This window comes from Patiria miniata, unplaced genomic scaffold, assembly GCF_015706575.1.
Source record: "Patiria miniata isolate m_02_andy unplaced genomic scaffold, ASM1570657v1 HiC_scaffold_7, whole genome shotgun sequence".
Classification (NCBI taxonomy): domain Eukaryota; kingdom Metazoa; phylum Echinodermata; class Asteroidea; order Valvatida; family Asterinidae; genus Patiria; species Patiria miniata.
Window position 1 is genome coordinate 6,028,126 of NW_024037074.1, and position 18,803 is coordinate 6,046,928.

The 18,803-nt window shown below is 40.5% G+C and overlaps 3 protein-coding genes across 5 annotated transcripts; 1 reads left to right on the forward strand and 2 right to left on the reverse strand.

Annotated features, from left to right (window-relative positions):
• Positions 1-30: 30 nt before the first annotated feature.
• LOC119744468 lies at positions 31-15,443 on the reverse strand. 2 transcript variants are annotated; one of them, XM_038220403.1, is made up of 8 exons: positions 15,296-15,443; positions 7,787-7,873; positions 6,887-6,953; positions 5,881-5,969; positions 4,811-4,906; positions 3,299-3,418; positions 1,276-1,341; positions 31-132 (listed from the first exon to the last, which is right to left on the reverse strand). In XM_038220403.1, the coding sequence occupies exons 1-8, from the start codon at positions 15,392-15,394 to the stop codon at positions 70-72; spliced, it is 687 nt and encodes a 228-aa protein (XP_038076331.1). In that variant the 5' UTR covers positions 15,395-15,443; the 3' UTR covers positions 31-69. The 2 variants fall into 2 exon arrangements, with proteins under 2 accessions (XP_038076331.1, XP_038076332.1); XM_038220404.1 differs by lacking the exon at positions 7,787-7,873 and having other exon boundaries at positions 15,296-15,437.
• On the reverse strand, positions 11,253-14,054 carry LOC119744466 (beta-1,3-galactosyltransferase 6-like). The gene is made up of 2 exons (XM_038220400.1): positions 13,916-14,054; positions 11,253-12,833 (listed from the first exon to the last, which is right to left on the reverse strand). Exons 1-2 carry the CDS (start codon positions 13,940-13,942, stop codon positions 11,832-11,834), a joined length of 1,029 nt encoding a protein of 342 aa, XP_038076328.1. The 5' UTR covers positions 13,943-14,054; the 3' UTR covers positions 11,253-11,831.
• On the forward strand, positions 14,075-18,340 carry LOC119744467 (beta-1,3-galactosyltransferase 6-like). 2 transcript variants are annotated; one of them, XM_038220401.1, is made up of 3 exons: positions 14,075-14,491; positions 16,249-16,353; positions 16,834-18,340. In XM_038220401.1, exon 3 carries the CDS (start codon positions 16,846-16,848, stop codon positions 17,851-17,853), a length of 1,008 nt encoding a protein of 335 aa, XP_038076329.1. In that variant the 5' UTR covers positions 14,075-14,491; positions 16,249-16,353; positions 16,834-16,845; the 3' UTR covers positions 17,854-18,340. The 2 variants fall into 2 exon arrangements, with proteins under 2 accessions (XP_038076329.1, XP_038076330.1); XM_038220402.1 differs by lacking the exon at positions 16,249-16,353.
• Positions 18,341-18,803: the final 463 nt, after the last annotated feature.

Below are 18,803 nucleotides of genomic sequence, written 5' to 3' on the forward strand. Positions count from 1 at the left end.
TATTGCTTCTGACAGCTAGTTTCATGGCAACCATTACACAATTTTTTGGTGGCAGGTCATCATGCATTACTACTGGATTAAGCCTGCGTTGTCCAGTGTGCTCCCGCGCCGTGGAAAGAAGGGAAACTGCGTCTGAAACAGAGATTTGAAAATGAAAGATTAAAGGGGAGTCAGGTTGGCGTAGCGGTACTTTCCTCGCCTTCCACCGCTGTGACCCGGGTTCGAATCCCACCGGGCCAACATGTGGATTGGGGTTTCATTCCCTGCCTGATTCCGTAAGTTTTCCTCAGAATATTCCTCTGGGCTTTTCCTCCCACCTCTAAAACTGTAATTTCTTCTCATTGTCTTCTCTCTGCAGGTTTCTTCAGGCTTTCGAGCTACAGTGCTTAGGGGACTTTTGAGGAATCCTTGGTTTCATTACCAGAAAGAAATTAAAAAAAAAAAACAACCCCAACCTCATGTGGTTACGACTTGTAGTAATGTCTATGAAAAGTGGCTTCACCTGCTTCCAGAGGCGCATGCATCATAAGATGTAGCCGTAGCCAAGAACTTTAGACGTAGCCCAAATTCCATACACGTATAACTTGACGGCGGCCCAGAGGGCGCCCTCGGTTTGTGGATGCAAGCCTGCATGCACCGTGTACGTAGTCTGGTACTGGTTCCCTGTCCCCATTGTCCTTACTGAAGATAAATGCCTCCACTTCAGAAATTCAGGAAAAATACCCACAACTCTCCAAGATGTTCGAAACGCACATTAAAGCTCATTCATCATCTTTCATTTTTTTTTCAATTTTTTTTTAAGGGTAATCGGATAACTTTTGGGAGAAATGTCCATCCGAAGATGATCACGCCTGAAAATAGTCCTGAAGCCAATCGCCGTTTTGAAAACAAAAAACGGTGCCTATACACTCCATTGCAAAGTATAGAGCACTTTTTGGGCCCCAATTTCATCCAAATTTCACAGAAATACAAGCTCACGGTCCTGTGCACGGCTTCCATCCTTATTATTATTTTTTTGACAAACCCTTAAGTTCAGGGCCCATATTATGCTTAAATAAGAACTTAAATAACCCATTATGATGCGCGCGCAATTCAAGCCAGTCTCGACACTTCCCGGATATAAAGTAACTGTAGACATTGGAAGCCAGGCTACGCGCCATTAAAAAAAGAATTTTTTAAGGAAATTAATGTGAGCATAAGTGTTAACAATGTATTTTGTGTAATTATAGGTGATTTAGCAGATTTTTGTTAAATCTAGCAGAATTTTGCCATTACCTTAAGGTCACCCTTGTAAATTCTTATGTCTCTATGGAGCGACACAACGCACAGTAGACACGGTATCTGAAAAAAATTAATACATTCAAATCGACTTCAAAGCAGGCAATAAATAATTGGACTTTTTCGTTACGGCACGGCGATAGCACGGCGTTGAGAACTTAACAATATTATGGCTGGGTGAATTGAGTTCTCAATTCGCCGAGCCAAACGATTGTAAATGCCGGGCGAAAACTTTGAAAATTACTTTCTCCCGTTTGGAAGACCGTATCTTCATGGATCTTTCATTGTTTCTTTTATTGATCCAACTAGGCCTATGTGCTAAAAATCGCAGAATAGCCTCCTTGACGAGTTAATAATTTATAAAAAATCGCCCTTGTTGCCGGCTTCCATTGGTCGATACCAATACCCACGCGAAGTCACGCCGAGTGGCGCTAATGAATATGCTAATATGCGCCTAGTCATTGTTGCCCCAAAATCAGCCAACTTCCTGAAAATCATGTAGTCGAAAATCCTCGTCGAAATTTGCCTTGGAGATATATCAAGGTGTAACACAAGCGTTTGCAACCACAGATTAAAGAGGTTGTGGAATGCTCGAAGACATTTCCGTCATTTTTCGGGTATATGTAGGCTAAGGTGTGATGAAATAAAAAACAACTATTGTTTCTGTCAGGAAATGAATACAAAAGGTACTTTTGAGAGCTGTTTTTCAGGTCCTGTTTCGACCCAAACGTGCAATTTGTGTAAAAGTCGTCGTTGGGGACAGCAAACAAAACATAGTAATAAACAGGACTCCCTATGCAGCGTAGTATAAACGAGTCCTGTTTATTACGTCACGATTTTTCTGATTTTACGAAGAACCCGACGACTGTTGATTTCAATTATGCGCTCGCCGACCAACAACTTACTCGATGAATTTCAGTTTTATAAACATATAAACGCACATTACAAAAGAATAGGAGTTTGTCATTATGATATATATGGGTCTACTCTACAATAAAAAAATATAAAAAAACAAAACGACTTTCAGCATTCCAAAACCTCTTTAAGCTAAAATTCGGAATATACTTAGATGATCATAAGTACTCGTGAAATAACAACTTGAGGGGATTCCTAATAACTGAGATAAATACATAGATTTGGGGACGTTTTGGAACGATTTCTTCCCGACTTGAAGGTCAGCTTTACCAGTTACCACACTGAACAATTTCCTGGGTTAATTTTACCCAAGAAAGGGTGAAAACTGGAACTACCCAAACTTGGGTTGTTCTATATCCAATTGTTTGGGTTAGAATTTATGTTAAATTCAACCAAAAGTTGTAGGCATACAAGACCAAATTAAATTTAGTCTTGGATGACCACAAGTTTTGGTTGAATTTAGCAGAAGTTCTAACCCAAATAATTGGTTATAGAACAACCCAAGTTTGTGTAGTTCCAATTTTTACCCTTTCTTGGGTAAAATTAACCCAGGCAATTTTTCAATGCAGAAGTGACGTTTCGGCATCGGCAGACGGCGATGTTCCCACTAACACTAAGTTTAGAATTTCTTCTTCTGTTATAATTTTACATTTCAATCATACTGAGCATTTGTCTGAGAACCACAACATTCAAAAGGCTGTTATAGCGCCCAAGTACTTAATCGGATTAACTTTGTTTAACAACGGCGACGCTCAAGCCTTCGCAACCAAACGGCTGTTTAGGCATATCTATACCTATTAGTCGTAAAGTAAATCAACCAGTGGCGTAGCTAGGAATTTTTCAGTGGGGGGGGGGGGGGGGGGGGGGGGGGGGGCGCTGAGGGGCCTGGAACATTTCATGGGGGGGGGGGCGTCATGTAGATCAATTATAATTTTTTTTTTTGGAAACTCAAAATCTCAGTGGGGGGGCGACTGGGGGGGGGGCGACAAGGTTTCACGAGGGCTGTAGCCCCCCCCCTCCCCCCCCCCCCCCATGGCTACGCCACTGACATCAACCCACACTACCCGTAGATTTACATTTTATGGTTACTGATAAACTAGCTCACCTTAACCAATAGCCATACAGGAATTACCGCCGCCGCAGTGATGTAAAGAAATTTGAAGTTGTCACCACTGATCGGGCCCGTGCTGCTACTGAAAAGTGAAAAATTCTTCCAACTCCCATTCTACAACAGGAATTGGGAACTAATTAATAATAAGCGATAATTAAGGCAAGGAAACACATACATGGACCTGAAATAGATATCCTTGGCACAATTACTGATCTGGGCTGAGCCTATAGGCTTACATACATCGCTATCTTTACAGTAAATTGGGATTATCAGTGCAAGAGGTCAAAATGACTGTGAAACCATGAGTTTTCAATTTTAGGCATTGGGGCAAAGGTAGCGTAATTGCCTCTGTGTGGATATTTGCCTGGCCTACAACAAATGTGTTTAGCAATTGAACACAAATCTAAACACGTTCTTGCTATCAGTTTGTAAGCATGTTTAGGGCCTACATGCTAAACATTTTTAGCATGAGGTGTCAGCAAGAAAGGGTTTAGATTTGTGTTTACTCCCTAAAAAACATTTTTATAGGCCAGGCAAATATCCACAAAGAGACTACCTTTGTCCAAATGCCTAAAATTTAAAACTTGGTTCCATGGTCATTTTGGTATCCTTGGAAAATTACTCACAACTCTTACAAACATTATCAGGCCGTTATCATTTGGCCGTTTATGTCTCATTTCAAAGTGGAAGGCGTACCTTTCAAACCACCTATGTTATCTATGTTGGTTTAATATATATGTCTGGCCTTCCGTTATTTGCATTTTTTTTATAGTGTAGGCCTACATGTGCAAGCACGGCTACCAGTTAGCGAATCACAGCGTGTCCCAACGAACATTGCGCGTGAACAAGTCGCTGACCCTAACCTTGCATAACCCTAAACCCCCCCCCTCCCTCCCCACCCCACCTATTGATTTTCGGAGGCCAAGTGTCCGGAGAAAACACCCTGTCTACATTTCAGGTGTTTTTTTTTGCCTTTGCCCCCCCCCCCCCCCGCGAAATTCCTGGATCCGCCCCTGACATCTCTGGTTTGCATCATTGAATTTTCTTGATTTTTCTCAATTATAAACAAGAGCAAAGGCTTGAAAATACTCCTTTAAAATATGATAAGATAGTCTAACCAGGTGTGTGTTTTTTTTAGAAAATCAACGATTTCTTCATAAACAGTGTATACTGTCTGTATATCGATCGTTGTATATTGTACAAGAGTCCGTTGTCAACTCACTTCACCGTGCATTGGCGTATGGGGTAACTTGCCCTATACCCTGGCCACCCACTCTATCTACTGACAAAGTGCCATAAGTTGCGGGGGGGGGGGGGGATAAAAGTGAGCACTCAACTGTACAGCAATAAGTATCTACCGGGAAACCAGCACCTCTCCAGTTTGCGACAATCTTCCTCGGCCCCAAAACCTGCATAGGAACACTGCCTCAAACAGAGCTCAACAGCAAGTTTGGTTCCAATCAGTCACTGGGGACGAGGGAGAAATAGCCTTGTCGTCTCACTTACCACCAATGCAGCGATCAGAGCAACCTCGAGCCCGATGTAGGCTAGGAACGCCAACGTCTCCAACACGACGTAAGGGCACAGCAATAGCTCGTTCATCTACAGAATGTAAGGGTTGTCACCCACAAAATGAACGTGCTTTGGTGAGAAAAACCTTGCCAAATGAGGAGAAAGTACTGGTATGATTTGTGAAATTGTTCCGTAATCAATTGTACCGTTCTGGAGAAAATTCATCGAGGTCGGATTTAATAAAGAAAGTGTGCCCACACTTTTTCACGTGATTTGGAAAGGGAATCCAGTTTACGAGGCCCAGGTCATATCTTCAACATGTTACTGTGAAATTTCGATAAGTCAAACTCTGATATAACAACTTATCAAGACTTCACTATAATCAGTTGAAGACTGAGCTCAGTGGCTTAATAAACATTTTTTGTTTGTTTAAACAATGATATATATACGACCCTGCTTAACTCAAAACTCTGCTTGATAAGTCAAATTTTGAAACCTGTTCCCTTGAGGTTTGAAGACATTAATTGTTAGCAATGCTGTTGCTTCATTTAGTCAAACGAAAAAAAGTAGAACACAAAGAGCAAGTAGTGGTCCGTTTGGAGGCCCATGCAACCAATATTTTCGGTTCCGGGTTTATCAACGCGAGTGATAGCTGGTTTCAAAAAAATCGACCATTATTGATCACAAACAAGGGCGGATCCAGAACCACATTTTTGGGAGGGGGAGGGGCAAAAGGGATCGAGTTTTTTTTTTTTTAAAGAGGAAAGGAATTGTATAAGTATCGTGTGTTATTTCCACAATGTAATATAATTAAAGTTAATAGGAGTGTAGCTGATGGCTTGCGAGGGAAATACGCAACGTTCTAATTTATTTCATACACAATTAAAGACAAAAAATGGTCTTATGCACTCCATCGATTAAAAAAAAAGGGGGGGGCATGGCGCCTGTCCCCCATGATCCGCTAATGTTTAACAAGTTGCCGGTTCGCTTTCCAAAACATGATGAGAAGAAACATGTGACGAACATCTGGCAAATTTATACTGAATCGGAAAATCTATACTTACCCGAACCATACCGATAACTAGCAGCAAAGCTGACAGAAAGAGGAATGCGTGAAGAACTATCAAACTGCCGTAGACTCTCGCTTCGTTGGCTGCAGAAAAAAGGGGAAAGGAATAATCTCCAATGCGAAGTAAACATGAAACAGAGGGACAATTTTTTCCACTCAAAAAGTAATCATATTTGAAACACCAAAAGAAGTACATCTTAAACGAGCATGTTCTTCCACTTATCTCAACAAATAAAAATAATTTCTGAAATTGATCATTGCTAATTGCTATCGGAGGTTATGCACGTTTTAATAAAAGAACCCTTTTTTTTTTAAAAGCTGTCCACATGAATGCCATTGGAAGCTATTGAGCTGAGTGAGAATTACAGATAACACACTTCAAGTAAATAACATCCAGATACAATGAGATTTAGATCAAAGTCAAGGCTGAAACAGTATACCGTCTGATTTATGACTTGAATATCAATAAGGAACAAGTCATCTTTTTTGTTCTGAAATATTAATGGCGATTTTGGTATGTTTTCCTTTGCAAGTTCTCCTCCATTCATTGAGGTGGGAAAACGTCCATGTTTCATTCTATTTAATGGGTATACAGCATCAGTTCGTAGAACGGTAAATGATCAGTGGTGGATAGCTGAATTGTGTGCTCTTCATATCAAAATAAACGTAACTTGGGAATGGAGTATGCAAATCACGTGAAATTTCACTGTGTTTTATGCCAGTCAATAACATGTACTTTATGCCTGCATTTTCTTTTGTATGAAAATGGAGTGAGCCACATATTTTGAAATATTTTCACCAACTTGGTCACTTTCTTTTTGACTCACCCTGTACTCTACATGTTGAAAATAAAAGTCATTTGAAAACCGGACTTTGGTGAGCAAATTAGTCGAAGTTGGTAGTAACATAATACTAAAATCAATAAAAAAACAACCACCTGTAATTGTATTAGTTTATCAGTGCCAATAAAGGATTTATTTGACCAAAATAGGAAAACTTACGTATGTTTTGTGGGTCTGTATACGCTAGCGTATATCCGCACTGCATAAGTGCCATTAGACTGCAAATCTACCGAGAATACCATAAAATAAGACATGTTAGTTTTGTGTTATTTAATTGATTGATTCGTAATTTATTATTGAGTAAAGATAGTACAATACAAATTAAAAATTGCACGGGATAGGCCTTCACAAACAAACGACAAGCAACAACAAACACACAAGAACAAGCAACAGCAACGAACAACAAAAACAACACCGAATACTCTCAAATAATTTCAAAATATAAAGCAAGTGGAACTGCATAAAACTCGCCTCAATCAAATACACCTTTACATTGAATACGGTAACAAATAATAAAACTGCTATCTACAGGGTGAGTAAAAAAAACCGAAACCCAAATGTCGGGACCATTGTTTAAGTGAAGTTCTGCATGTAGCACTTTCAAAATCTAGGACATGAAATCCCAATTCATAAGCTTTCTTTTAGTACAAGAATCATTCAAATCACTAATGTACTTTTGAAGTTATGAAATTTTAAACACAACCACCGTTTTATAGTTCTGGCCACGGATCAACAGAAGGTAAGTGTTCTTTCTGCAAAACGAAAACAAATCACATAGGGATTCGTGTGAATTGTATGTATTGCTGAAAGAACGCACACCTTTTTTGTAGTGATCCATGGACAGAACTTTAAAACGGTGGTTGCGTTTAAAATTCCGTAACTTCAAAAGTGCATGAGTGATTTGAATGATTCTTGTACCAAAAGAAAGTTGATGAATTGGGCTTTCATATCCTAGATTTTCAAAGTGCTATTTGCAGAACTTCATTAAAACAGAAGTCCCGACATCTGGGTTTCGCATTTTTTGACTCGCCCTGTATTTCCAACAACAAAAAACCCTACCATTGTCCATATTGCGACGGCCATGGTGCCCCACTCCAAGCTACAACAGCAACAGCGTCGCGTGTACAAAAACGCCATTTTCTCGCTCTGTATACAATTACATGTACAAACACTCAACTACTAAAATCAACACACTACCCTTTTATATATGTAAGAAATGAACCAAAATTGCTAAAAAAAGTTCGACTGTCCAAAGTCCGAGGTTCAGCACTGGTGCAGTTCCGATAGTAGTGTAGATAAATTTATACTTTCACATGAATTCCCGCTTAATATTTTCAGGTCCCTTGTTATCTCACGTCGAACTAGTTTCCACATTATCTAAAGTTAAAATAAAGGTTGAGTTATCACATTTGGTAAACCTTTTGCACACAATGTATCAATTTATTCAAACATAATATAATAAAAAGGACACACATGAAGCTGAAGGGTACAAATATTTACTGTCTCGGAAGATAAAATTTACAAGGGCACTTTACCTTGCCCTACATGTATTGTCTGCTAATCTTAGGGCGTCCCTTTGAATTTTTTTTTTTTTTTACGGTTCTCATAATTGTTTGTCCCTGAAGTAGGGTCGGTCGGCCGAAAAAAATTACATGCACTTTAATTTTGGTAAACCTTTTGCACACAATGTATCAATTTATTCAAACATAATATAATAAAAAGGACACACATGAAGCTTAAGAGTACAAATATTTACTGTCTCGGAAGATACAATTTACAAGGGCAATTTACCTTGCCCTACATGTATTGTCTGCTAATCTTAGGGCGTCCCTTTGAATTTCTTTTTTTTTTTGCGGTTCTCATAATTGTTTGTCCCTGAAGTAGGGTCGGTCGGCCGAAAAAAATGTGAAGAAAGAACATTGCAGTTTCACCCATATATAGATGGTTAAATTAAATGATGCCAAGTGCGTATTGTCTCTAGTTTTGATTTTTGCAATGGGTTTATCATGAGTTGATATCACTGAATAAAATCATGAGACCATATTTGGCAAGATGTTCGACTTGCATAATACACTCAACCAAAAAAGAAAGTCCCCCTTCCAAAACGTTTTGGTCTAACTCAAAAACTACTGAGCACCTCTCGCTCAAACAACGACTAATCAGTACAGACATTCCTTAGCAATCCAGCCATACTCTCTATTTGGCCCAAAACAGTGATAATGTGTACGAATTTATGCAATTTAAGACAAATGATACCGAAAACAGTTGCACATTTGTATACGTGCAAGTTGTGGTTCACACTCGCCTTGCACGCATAAAAAAGTGCAACTTTCTTCCGTACTATTTGTCATAAATTGCATAATTTTGTACACATTATCACTGTTTTGGGCCAAACAAAGAGTATGGCTGGATTGCTAAGGAATTTTTGTACTGATCAGTCGTAGTCTGATGAGCAAGATGTGCCCGGTAGTTTTTGAGTTAGACCAAAAAGTATTGAGGGGGGGACTTTCTTTTTTGCTTGAGGGAAGGTTCTTTATTTGTTTGCATAAATAGGCTTACACTCTTTGCTATCATTACAGTAAAGTGGGATTATTTGTCTGGCGCAAATTGTCTAGAAACCACAGAAGTCATTTCTTTTCTTTTTTCTTTTATAAATTTTCATTGGGTTCCAGACAGGGTCGGCGGTAAAAAAAGTTTTATTTCCTTGGTTTGGGAGCCCAAAATAGGGTCGGTCGGAAATGAGAAACAAAGAAATAAATAGGGATGGCCTATAGCCAAACAATTTAATCAAATGGTATCTTCCGCGTGTTAATTAGATCATTTGACTAGATTTACATCCCATACAAAAATATATCAAGTACAAAATATATTCCACAAATTCGATTTATAAAATAACAGACACCACCTATATATACAAAAAAATGCTATCAAAAATGCTGATTATTGTAAGAAAATAGAACTACTTCTTCCCTTCTTTAAATAAGCCCAGTTCAAAAGTTCAAGTCCGAAGGAAAAGTGACAACAGTAAATGCATCCTGCCCAATGGCATTAGCCCATAATGACACGTAGCCAGCCGCTAACAGCAGGCAGAATACTACCAGTAAAAATAATTTCATTTTAACTGTCCTAACTAGCTTTTAAAGTCAAGTAGAAGCTTATTTTTTTTCTATACTAGTACTCGTATCTTACTTTGGTCCCTGCTTACATTGAATAATATACAAATATTGAGTGGCTCAGCGTGGAATGGGAGGAATATTATCGCAGGGTAAAATCTGGACTTTTCCATTTCACGAGGCGAAGCCGAGTGAACTGGAAAAGTCCAGATTTTATCGAGCGATAATATTCCTCCCATTCCACAATTTAAAGCCACTCAATATTTGTTTTATATAACTGACATATAGATCCTTGTCATTTGATATATTTGAACTTTTTTCAATACAAAACTGGAGGAAAATGTATTTCTCTCTTCCAAACCACCCTTTCACGAAAATGTTTGAACCCAACGATGTAGCGCTGGCTCTTTGGAACAATACGCGCTACGCGCAACGCTGAACGCGCACACCAGCATGCATTTGCACACAAATACCGCGTCATGATCCTAACTGTTGAATAGTATTTCCCATTCCCCATGGGCGGATCGTAGTTTTTGAGCCGCGGCATGAATGGGAGCAATAACGAATGCCACGTGATGTGAGTTCCACCAATCAAATGACAAGGATCTGTCCTAACTAGCTTTTAAAGTCAAGTAGAAGCTTATTTTTTTTCTATACTAGTACTCATATCTTACTTTGGTCCCTGCTTACATTGAATAATACTTATTACAATGCCTGAATAAATCCCAGTCATCTCATTGGTTGGTCACTGATCACATGTCATGGAATTATTCGACCCAACCCCCAGCCCTGCTGCACCATAAAAGTTTATTTCCACGGTAAAAAAAAAACTCCATTGCATGGTCACATGATTTGTGGCTTTGACCAATGAGATGACGAGGATTTATTCAGGCGTTGTATACAATGGAAAGATTCCCATATCTGGCCATCACTAATTTTTCCCACCAGTGACCTATCACTCAGCCATCAGAAAGTGATAATATGTCCTAAAAGTCAAATTTAGCAGAGAAAATGTTGAAGTATATATACAGAGAAAACACTGTTTTCTTGTTCAGGCCAACAAAAAAAGTCTCCGGTTTCTGGTATGGAGCTTGCCCAAAAAGTGGTACGGCGACATGGCTTTTTTTTTTACCTTATTTTTTTGTTTCAAATGTCGGCTGATGACTGCAAATGGTGCCCGACTAAACTTAGTGCAAATATATGGGAGTCCAGAGAGGCCACATAAAGCTTATTCTCGACCATAACCCAATCTAAAAACACGTTAAAATTGTGCAGCAGCAGGATTCCAGTCAAACCAGTGAGTTTGGCGGTTTTGAGACATCATCTTTCATTGAAAATTTTTTTTTTTCATTTTGCCGACGCGCATGGCTACAGCGACGCGCGCGCATACCAGAAACCGGAGACTTTTGGGGGGGGGGGGGGCCTTAGTACACCCACACTGCATTGGAAAATTGATGAAGTGCTAGTGAATGTAGTATGCTTGACTACAAACAATGTAGTGCATGAAATGTTGCTGGTCTGCTTATAATGAGTTGCTATATAAATATATCAAAATTCCTTACTAAGAATAAAACAGTTTGCTTTTCAAATAATACAAAACGGCACATGAATATGTATGAGCTCTATCCACCTGCATTTTGTTTCCAAATGATTCATGCTTATTGATAGTAATAAATATCATCATTCAGAGTTTTTGAAGTAAACATTTGAGTCGGATTTTTCCAAAAACCATACCCCTTTTTAGAAAGTGAAATGGTGCCACAAAGAAACAACAGTAATTTTTAAGAGTCGTCTCAATAATAATCCTGGAAAAGCTGCGGAGAATGTTTCTCCCAATATGCTGGTCGTGCCTCAGCCGGTGATATCTGGGTACTTTGTTGCACGAACAGTCCACTCACTCAAGCAGTAGCAGATGAAGTCTCTCCCTAAGATTCGCCAAGGTAATGCAAAGTTCCCTGCAGCTTTTCATGGATTATTAGCAAGATGCAACTTTACGGAACACCCTCCACACGTTCGCAACACTCAGTTGGAGGTTTGTCCCAGTTGTACATGTAAGATAACCTGATCTGTTGCTCGTTGGCGCACATCTGCCCAATAGTCTGCAGCTGCAGGTATTTTCCCCGCATGTTCTGCACGCTCTGTTTGTGGGTGATCAGGTAGCTGTTGCGGCAACCGCGCGACTTGTACTCGGTGTCAAATCGCGGGTCGTGCTCCCGCCTCACGTCAATCGGAGCCAGCCAGGAGCCAAGGGACACGTCCTCCGCGTGGTACTTCTTCAAAAGCGGGGCATTTTCAGCCACAAAGTGAACCAAGTCGGAGGACAAGACGTAGCCACCACCTACCGCAAAGGGGATGTAGCGGTCACACAGCACCCAATCCGTCTCCTTGTACTTGCCGCTCTTGTGGACATGTGCCCGGCCGTCAAAGAAACCCCAGTAAAGGCGAACTCTGGACTTGGTTGCGAGCTCTTGGACTAAGGGATCGAGTCTGACAAAGGTATCATCGTCTACCTTCAGCAGGTACTGGAAGTCTACTGTATGATCAAGCCACGCTAACATCTGGAGAAGTTTTGAGGTGAGGACACTGAAGGAATCTTTGAGCTCTGGGAGGAAGAGCATATCGTGGAACTGCTTCTGTTCTGATTCCAGCGTCTCCATGTCTGAGCTGGACAGCCCGGCTGTTCCAATCACAAACCGCGGCAGGATATCTCCACCGTGATTCTGCAGCCAGGTGTCGCGGATCGTGTACCTGCGTTCGACCATCTGTGGCCCGCTCATTATCAGGACCACAAGGAATGCCGAAAGCTCCTTCTGGCTGGCTTTGGGCTGGGCCGGGGATAGGTTCGGGTCGCATGGTACGGCCTTAGCATTACGATTGGTTGTGTCATTTACGCAAGATGTGATGAAAATAACCAGCAGGGTGGAGCTTGTGGCGCACATCAGCAACAGCAGTTTGTTGACAGATCTGCGTCTTCCACACCAATTGTTTGCATCCTAAAACAAAGAGAAAAATAAAACAAAGGCTCTATTTCTAAATCAGTAATATACGTACTGATTGCAATTAGTACCGTAGACTTACTGTCAACATTTGGGTAGTATCATGATGCCACTTTAGAAACAGAAAAAAAAATTATTTTAGCCTTCCCTGTACATGTATATAGGTTCCCTTAACTTAAGTTCACTAATGTCACAACCACTAACCCATCCACCCATTATCCTGCTGAAAATAACACTGACATTTTGAATTTTTGTTTAAAGTTTGATTCGTAATAATAAAAAAAATGGCCCAGTGAGATTACGGATAACATAGGCAATAACAGGGTATGGCAGGGTGTGATTTCAGTTGATTGGAAAAGGATTGGACGGAAACCTATCCTCCCACAATGTAGGCCTACTTATGTCATCGTCCGAGTAACTACTTATCGCTTATATTAACATTGGGACATTGTCTGACAAAAGGTTTCGACAAAAGTAGGGTTGGGCTGCCATCATGTGACACAATAGAAACAACCCAACAAAAACATCAGATTTCACCTTCAAAACGGCCACAAAATCACTACTAGATACACCACCTGAAGTACAACTACAAGCAGAGATTAATGATTAATATTGAGGTAGTAACTAGTTGGGTTTAGGCCTACTGGATGAAAAGTGAAATTTACTGTTTAACGCCACTTCAGCAGTTGTGTACAAAGTCAATGGCGAGTCAAAAAGAAGTATTTACTAGTTATTAGTATTTTCTAACAAATGTTTCTCATTCCCAGACTGGAAAAATTCCCCAGACTCATGTCTTTTCAACATTTTTGCAATAACTGACCTTTATTTGAGATAATTGATAGGCCTAGGCCTATAATTAAAAGAGTGGTACGTTGCAACATCATGACATTGACATCCCGCTCCACGAACACAACTTCACCTAGCTGGAGTTACCCAGCCCTAAATTTTATCATTGGGTTGTGATAAAATTTAGGGCTGGGTAACTCCAGCTAAGTAAACTTCACCATGTTCACTCACATTCACAAGTACAAAATTCGAAGAAAACAAAAACAAGTAGGCCCTAGCACCTTTGTACTTACTCTAATACAAGATCCGATGACGCCCATCGCAACGTTTTCGCGTTCGGAGTTTTCTTGGTCGACCAAATAGAAATAGTAAACAAAAACTTGTTTTCGACTTGGATTTTTAAATGTAGTTCACACCCAAAATCAAGCTTATACTGCAAGCTTATGGGCGCTGCCATTTTGTGTGATCCCATCATGCATTACGTTAACTGGTATTCCTCATTCCATACGCGTTTCGTCGAAAACCGTGCGTTTGGCCACCAGTCAAGATGGCGGCGTCCATGGGTTTATTTTTGTTTCATAATGTAATTTGATCGTGCGCGGTACTATACCCGTGTAGCGATTTAGGCCTATTGCCTTGACCCGAGAGAGTACTTCCGCGATGATTGACTTGGCAGATATTCCGGCTGGCCTGGGGAAAGTGCTACGTTGGCAAAGTTTTGGAAAGTTCACAGGTTTAGTCCTATGCATAAACTGTTCAACGGCGTGCGTGGCTGCGCCATGATTGAGTTCGATAGCGACTAGCGCCTAGCGGTTGTGAAACTGAAAGTGAAAAGTATATGCCGCGCCGAAAGTTCGCCTAATAATTCGGTAAGTAAGAAAAATAAGAATTTCATTCTGAATTAGCCCCATAAATGTGGCCAATTTATTGGATCGTAGTCGGGTAAATTGGCCACATTTGCTTAATATGCCATGGGCAGTGATGGGTGTCTATGCTAATTCTGAATCTGATTGAATGGGATTGTTTTATTGATCATGTCCATGTTGTTGCTAGTATTGCTAATATATATTTTTTTAATTTGTCAAAAGATAAGCAATATTTATAGATAGTGGATATTTTGCCGGAGGTAATGACGGCAAACTAACGATTACTAATGGTTTGCCGGCGGCAATCCATATCAACAGAGGGCGCTGTACTCTTTAAAATAGGGCTGAATTATAAGATGTATTAAATTCCAGCCAGAAGTTGTGTAGCACGTTTGGTGTAATGGTTAAGCAAAGGCTCTAGTAAGCGGGATGACTCGCATTCGATTCCAACCGCACCACATTTTGAAGTTTTTTTTTCTCATCCCCAAATAAATAAGAATATTCTTCTTTTATTATTTTAGGCAGTGTATATTTTGCCGGAGACGGCAAAGCTTTAGTAAACTTTAGTAACAAAAAAAGTTATTGGTCTATGACTAGTCCAAAAATTTGGGACTCTCAATACTGTGTATGAGAGTCCCAACACTTAAGGTACAGTCTTGAAAACATGCAATACAAGAAAATAGACTATGACTATGACAATTATTGCTGAAATTTCTCTCAACTTCTAAACAGACTTGTAACCAGTAAAGAGAACAAGAATTATTTTATAAATGAGGTAAATGAAATAAACTATGTTATAAAACTCACCAAGCAACAGCTTATTGCCGCGCTATGGCTGCCTGGCCACCACAGTACACGTATACATACATGTTTACTTCTTGAACTCTTCTTGGCTAGTGAGCCCATGTGTTTTATAGCTCCATGGTGAGCCACACCTAACAAACACAATAGCACTAGGGCAATCCAGCCAGGCACTCAGGCACGCAAGGAAAGTACTTAATTTGCATAACATCTGCAACTGTGTCTATTGCAATGCCACTAATCTGGGTCTTGTGTTGGTCTTTGCATTTTGATGTACGATTTACTATGATTTTATTGTGAATGAAATCATTGTTTCAAAAATTTGTTTCCAAAACTGATTACAGCGTCATTTCAATTAATTCAATGAATTCTTCTTTCACATTTAAATTTGTCATCCATCCTTAAAGGGAATATACATCATTTGCTTTTGCTGTAATTTTCAGAAATGGATAGAATTGGGGGGTTGGAAATATATAGCAAATATAGTTACACTGACTTTTTTGAGGTTTTGGGTTCGAAATGCTATAAAAACCAAGAAAAACGATCATTTTCCTGTAGTCTGGTTCCCTGACTCCATATAAGAAGAAACAGAGCAGTTTACATACATTGGGGAATTGTAAGGTCAAGGAACCAGTCTAGCTGGCTCGTACCCGTTCATAGGTTTGTAATCGATTGCAAACAAGTGCAATGGTCAATTGGGGCCAGTATTTGAAAAAAAAAGCCAGTTGTTTCCAACGCTGATCGGCCGATCAGCGTTGGAAATTGATACAAAAATACCACTTTTCTTGAAAATGACAGTATACCAGGTGCCATGATTTTACAGGATGCTTTACACTGTCATTCACTAACAGTCCAGCAAGGTATTTCAAAATGATTTGGTAGTTTTATTTTTTGATGTTTGCAAGTGTTGTATTTTCCCTTTAAAGTTGTCATGCATTTCACTTTTAATGTTGTTTCAGAGATGGCACTTGGAAAGAGCCCTCTATGACCTCATCCCCCTTAGACAATTGACCCTCTCAGAATTGCAACAGGTCATCAGGCGACAGTCCAGTTGAAAATTTAAGGTACATTTACAATTTTTTTACAGTTAGTTCAAAGGATGTTCCAAATCAAAGCTTGTTTGAAAATGAGGAAAGAATGTAGTATCCAGACGCCACTTGTACACGTTCTGTACAAAGTCTATGGAGAGTCAAGAACATTTTCCAAGTATTTCCTAACAAAATTGGAAATGTTTCTCAGTCCCACATTCATGGCTTTTCAACATTCCCGTGACTGACCTTTACTGAAATGATAATGAAGAAAAAAGTGGCGTTGTTAGGTATCAACATTCTTTCCGAAAACTTAGCAGCTCTAAATATTTGGTGATGTATGCAATTTATTTGTTGAATAGATTGTGACATGGTTTGAAATTCATCTATAGTGTGAGGGATATGTGTATAGTGTCTTCTGTCTACAAAAACGCATTGGGTACCCATTCTCTCTTCGGCTATCTTTTAAAAAAAACCAATCCATTCATAAAATAATTGTTTTTCTTTCATTATCAGGTTCTGAAAGGCATGGGTAGGAAGACCAAACCAGGCATGGCAAAGATAATGTTTATTATGCCTTGCGTCTTCATTATTTTCATCATATACATCATCTCAACATGCAATGATGGATCCAGCAACCAGAGCACCAAGCCGGTGACATGTGAGCCCCATCAATCCAGCCACCAAGAGGGGGACAAGAACGCCCCGCGGCCCAAGAAAAAACTGTCCTCTTTCCTGGTGGTTCTCATCATGACGGGCCCTCAGCTGGTGGAGCGACGCTACACGATCCGAGAGACCTGGCTGCAGAAGCACGGCAAGGACGTCCTGCCCAAGTTTGTGGTGGGCACGGCAGAGCTCAAGGAGTCGGACAAGAAGATGCTGGACTCTGAGCAGGCTCGCCACAAGGACTTGCTCTTCCTGCCCAAACTCAAGGACTCCTTCGGGTCGCTCACCAACAAGCTCCTCCAAATGCTGACGTGGTTGGACAGAAATGTCGACTTTCAGTATGTACTGAAGGCCGACGATGACACGTATGTCCGACTGGATGCGGTGGTCAAAGAACTGAAGTCGAAGAGCAAAGAGAAGCTGTATTGGGGGTTCTTTGACGGGAGGGCACACGCTCACCGCACCGGTCGCTACGCTGAAACAGACTGGGTTCTGTGCGATCGGTATTTGCCGTATGCCATGGGCGGGGGTTACGTGCTCTCGTCCGATTTAGTCAGCTTCATCGCAAACAATGCCCAGTACTTGAAGCGGTACCATGCTGAAGATGTCTCTGTTGGCTCCTGGCTGGCAGCCGTTGACGTCAAGCGCGAGCACGACCCCCGATTCGACACGGAGTTCAAATCCCGTGGCTGCCGCAACGTCTACATCGTTACACACAAACAGTCGATACAGGACATGAGGTCCAAGTATCAACAGTTACAGACGACGGGCAAGATGTGTGCCAAGGAGCAACAGTTTAGGTTATCCTACGTCTACAACTGGGAGAAGGTGCCCACGGAGTGTTGTGAACGAGTGGAAGGGGTACCTTAAGGAGGCCATGCTAGGGCATAGAGGGTTCTCTTAAAGAGTCTGCCAAAATTTAACTTCCAATATTATCAGGGGTCTACATGTACTTGCATGTAACAACGTGTTCATGCCACTCTACTTGCCATTTTTATATCAATAACATGTGTAGCGTCTTTAAATCATTGCTTTCAACGAATGTTTGGTCCAGTTAACCGTCAGTCTTCCTTATAGTCTTCCATCGTTCCATTATTTTTTAGCAGAAGGGCAATTCTGTTAATTCAGCTGTACAATGTTCATGTCAGACACTTTAATGAGTTATTGTATGAAAAATGAATGTGATACATCACTAATATGGCATCTAAAGAGTAGAAAACAATGGGAGACTTTGGAGACGTTGGTGGCTGCAAACACACCGGTCCTTCTTCATTTGTTTACGTCATGTTAAAAGCTAAGGCGGGCATGCTCAAACAATGGAAAAAGAATGGGTGTGTTTGCTGCCACTGATGTCTAAAGTCTCAAAAGTCTCCCATTACAGACCAAACTAAGGTTGTACCACCACCTTTAAACGACCTTGTACATGTAGTGTACATTATGTGGTCGGACATGCGTTGGATTTTACGGAATTGCCCAGTAGCATACTTGTTGCAACTATGGTTGGGTCCATCGCTATAGTTGGGGTGGATAATGCATTATTTTTGGGGTGGGGCAGTGTTGATGGAAAGGGGGGGGGGCGCAGATGGATTTTGCTGAAGTGTACATGTGATTGCCTACTGTCTGTAGAGAAAACGCTAAACGGTGTATTGTACTCAAACAATAATACAATCTCACTCTACTGCGCGTTGCAGGCATTGCCATACTTCTACATGAACCTACAGTAACTTGCAGCATTGTGTGGTGCCAAGCGCCTTGCCATTAAAGGGAAGATACAACATTTGCAAACATCACAAAACGAAATGATCAAGTTATCATTACTG

Excerpts from the sequence above, each read along its gene's own strand:
- LOC119744466 (XM_038220400.1), bottom strand. The coding sequence starts at position 13,942 with ATGGGCGTCATCGGATCTTGTATTAGA. Across the intron at positions 12,834-13,915 it reads TCATCGGATCTTGTATTAGA|GATGCAAACAATTGGTGTGG; the intron begins GTAAGTACAAAG and ends TCTTTGTTTTAG.
- LOC119744468 (XM_038220403.1), bottom strand. The coding sequence starts at position 15,394 with ATGGGCTCACTAGCCAAGAAGAGTTCAAGAAGTAAACATGTATGTATA. Across the intron at positions 5,970-6,886 it reads TACAGACCCACAAAACATAC|CCAACGAAGCGAGAGTCTAC; the intron begins GTAAGTTTTCCT and ends TTTTTTCTGCAG. Across the intron at positions 3,419-4,810 it reads CTCTGATCGCTGCATTGGTG|AATGGGAGTTGGAAGAATTT; the intron begins GTAAGTGAGACG and ends TTCCTGTTGTAG.
- LOC119744467 (XM_038220401.1), top strand. The coding sequence starts at position 16,846 with ATGGGTAGGAAGACCAAACCAGGCATGGCAAAGATAATGTTTATTATG.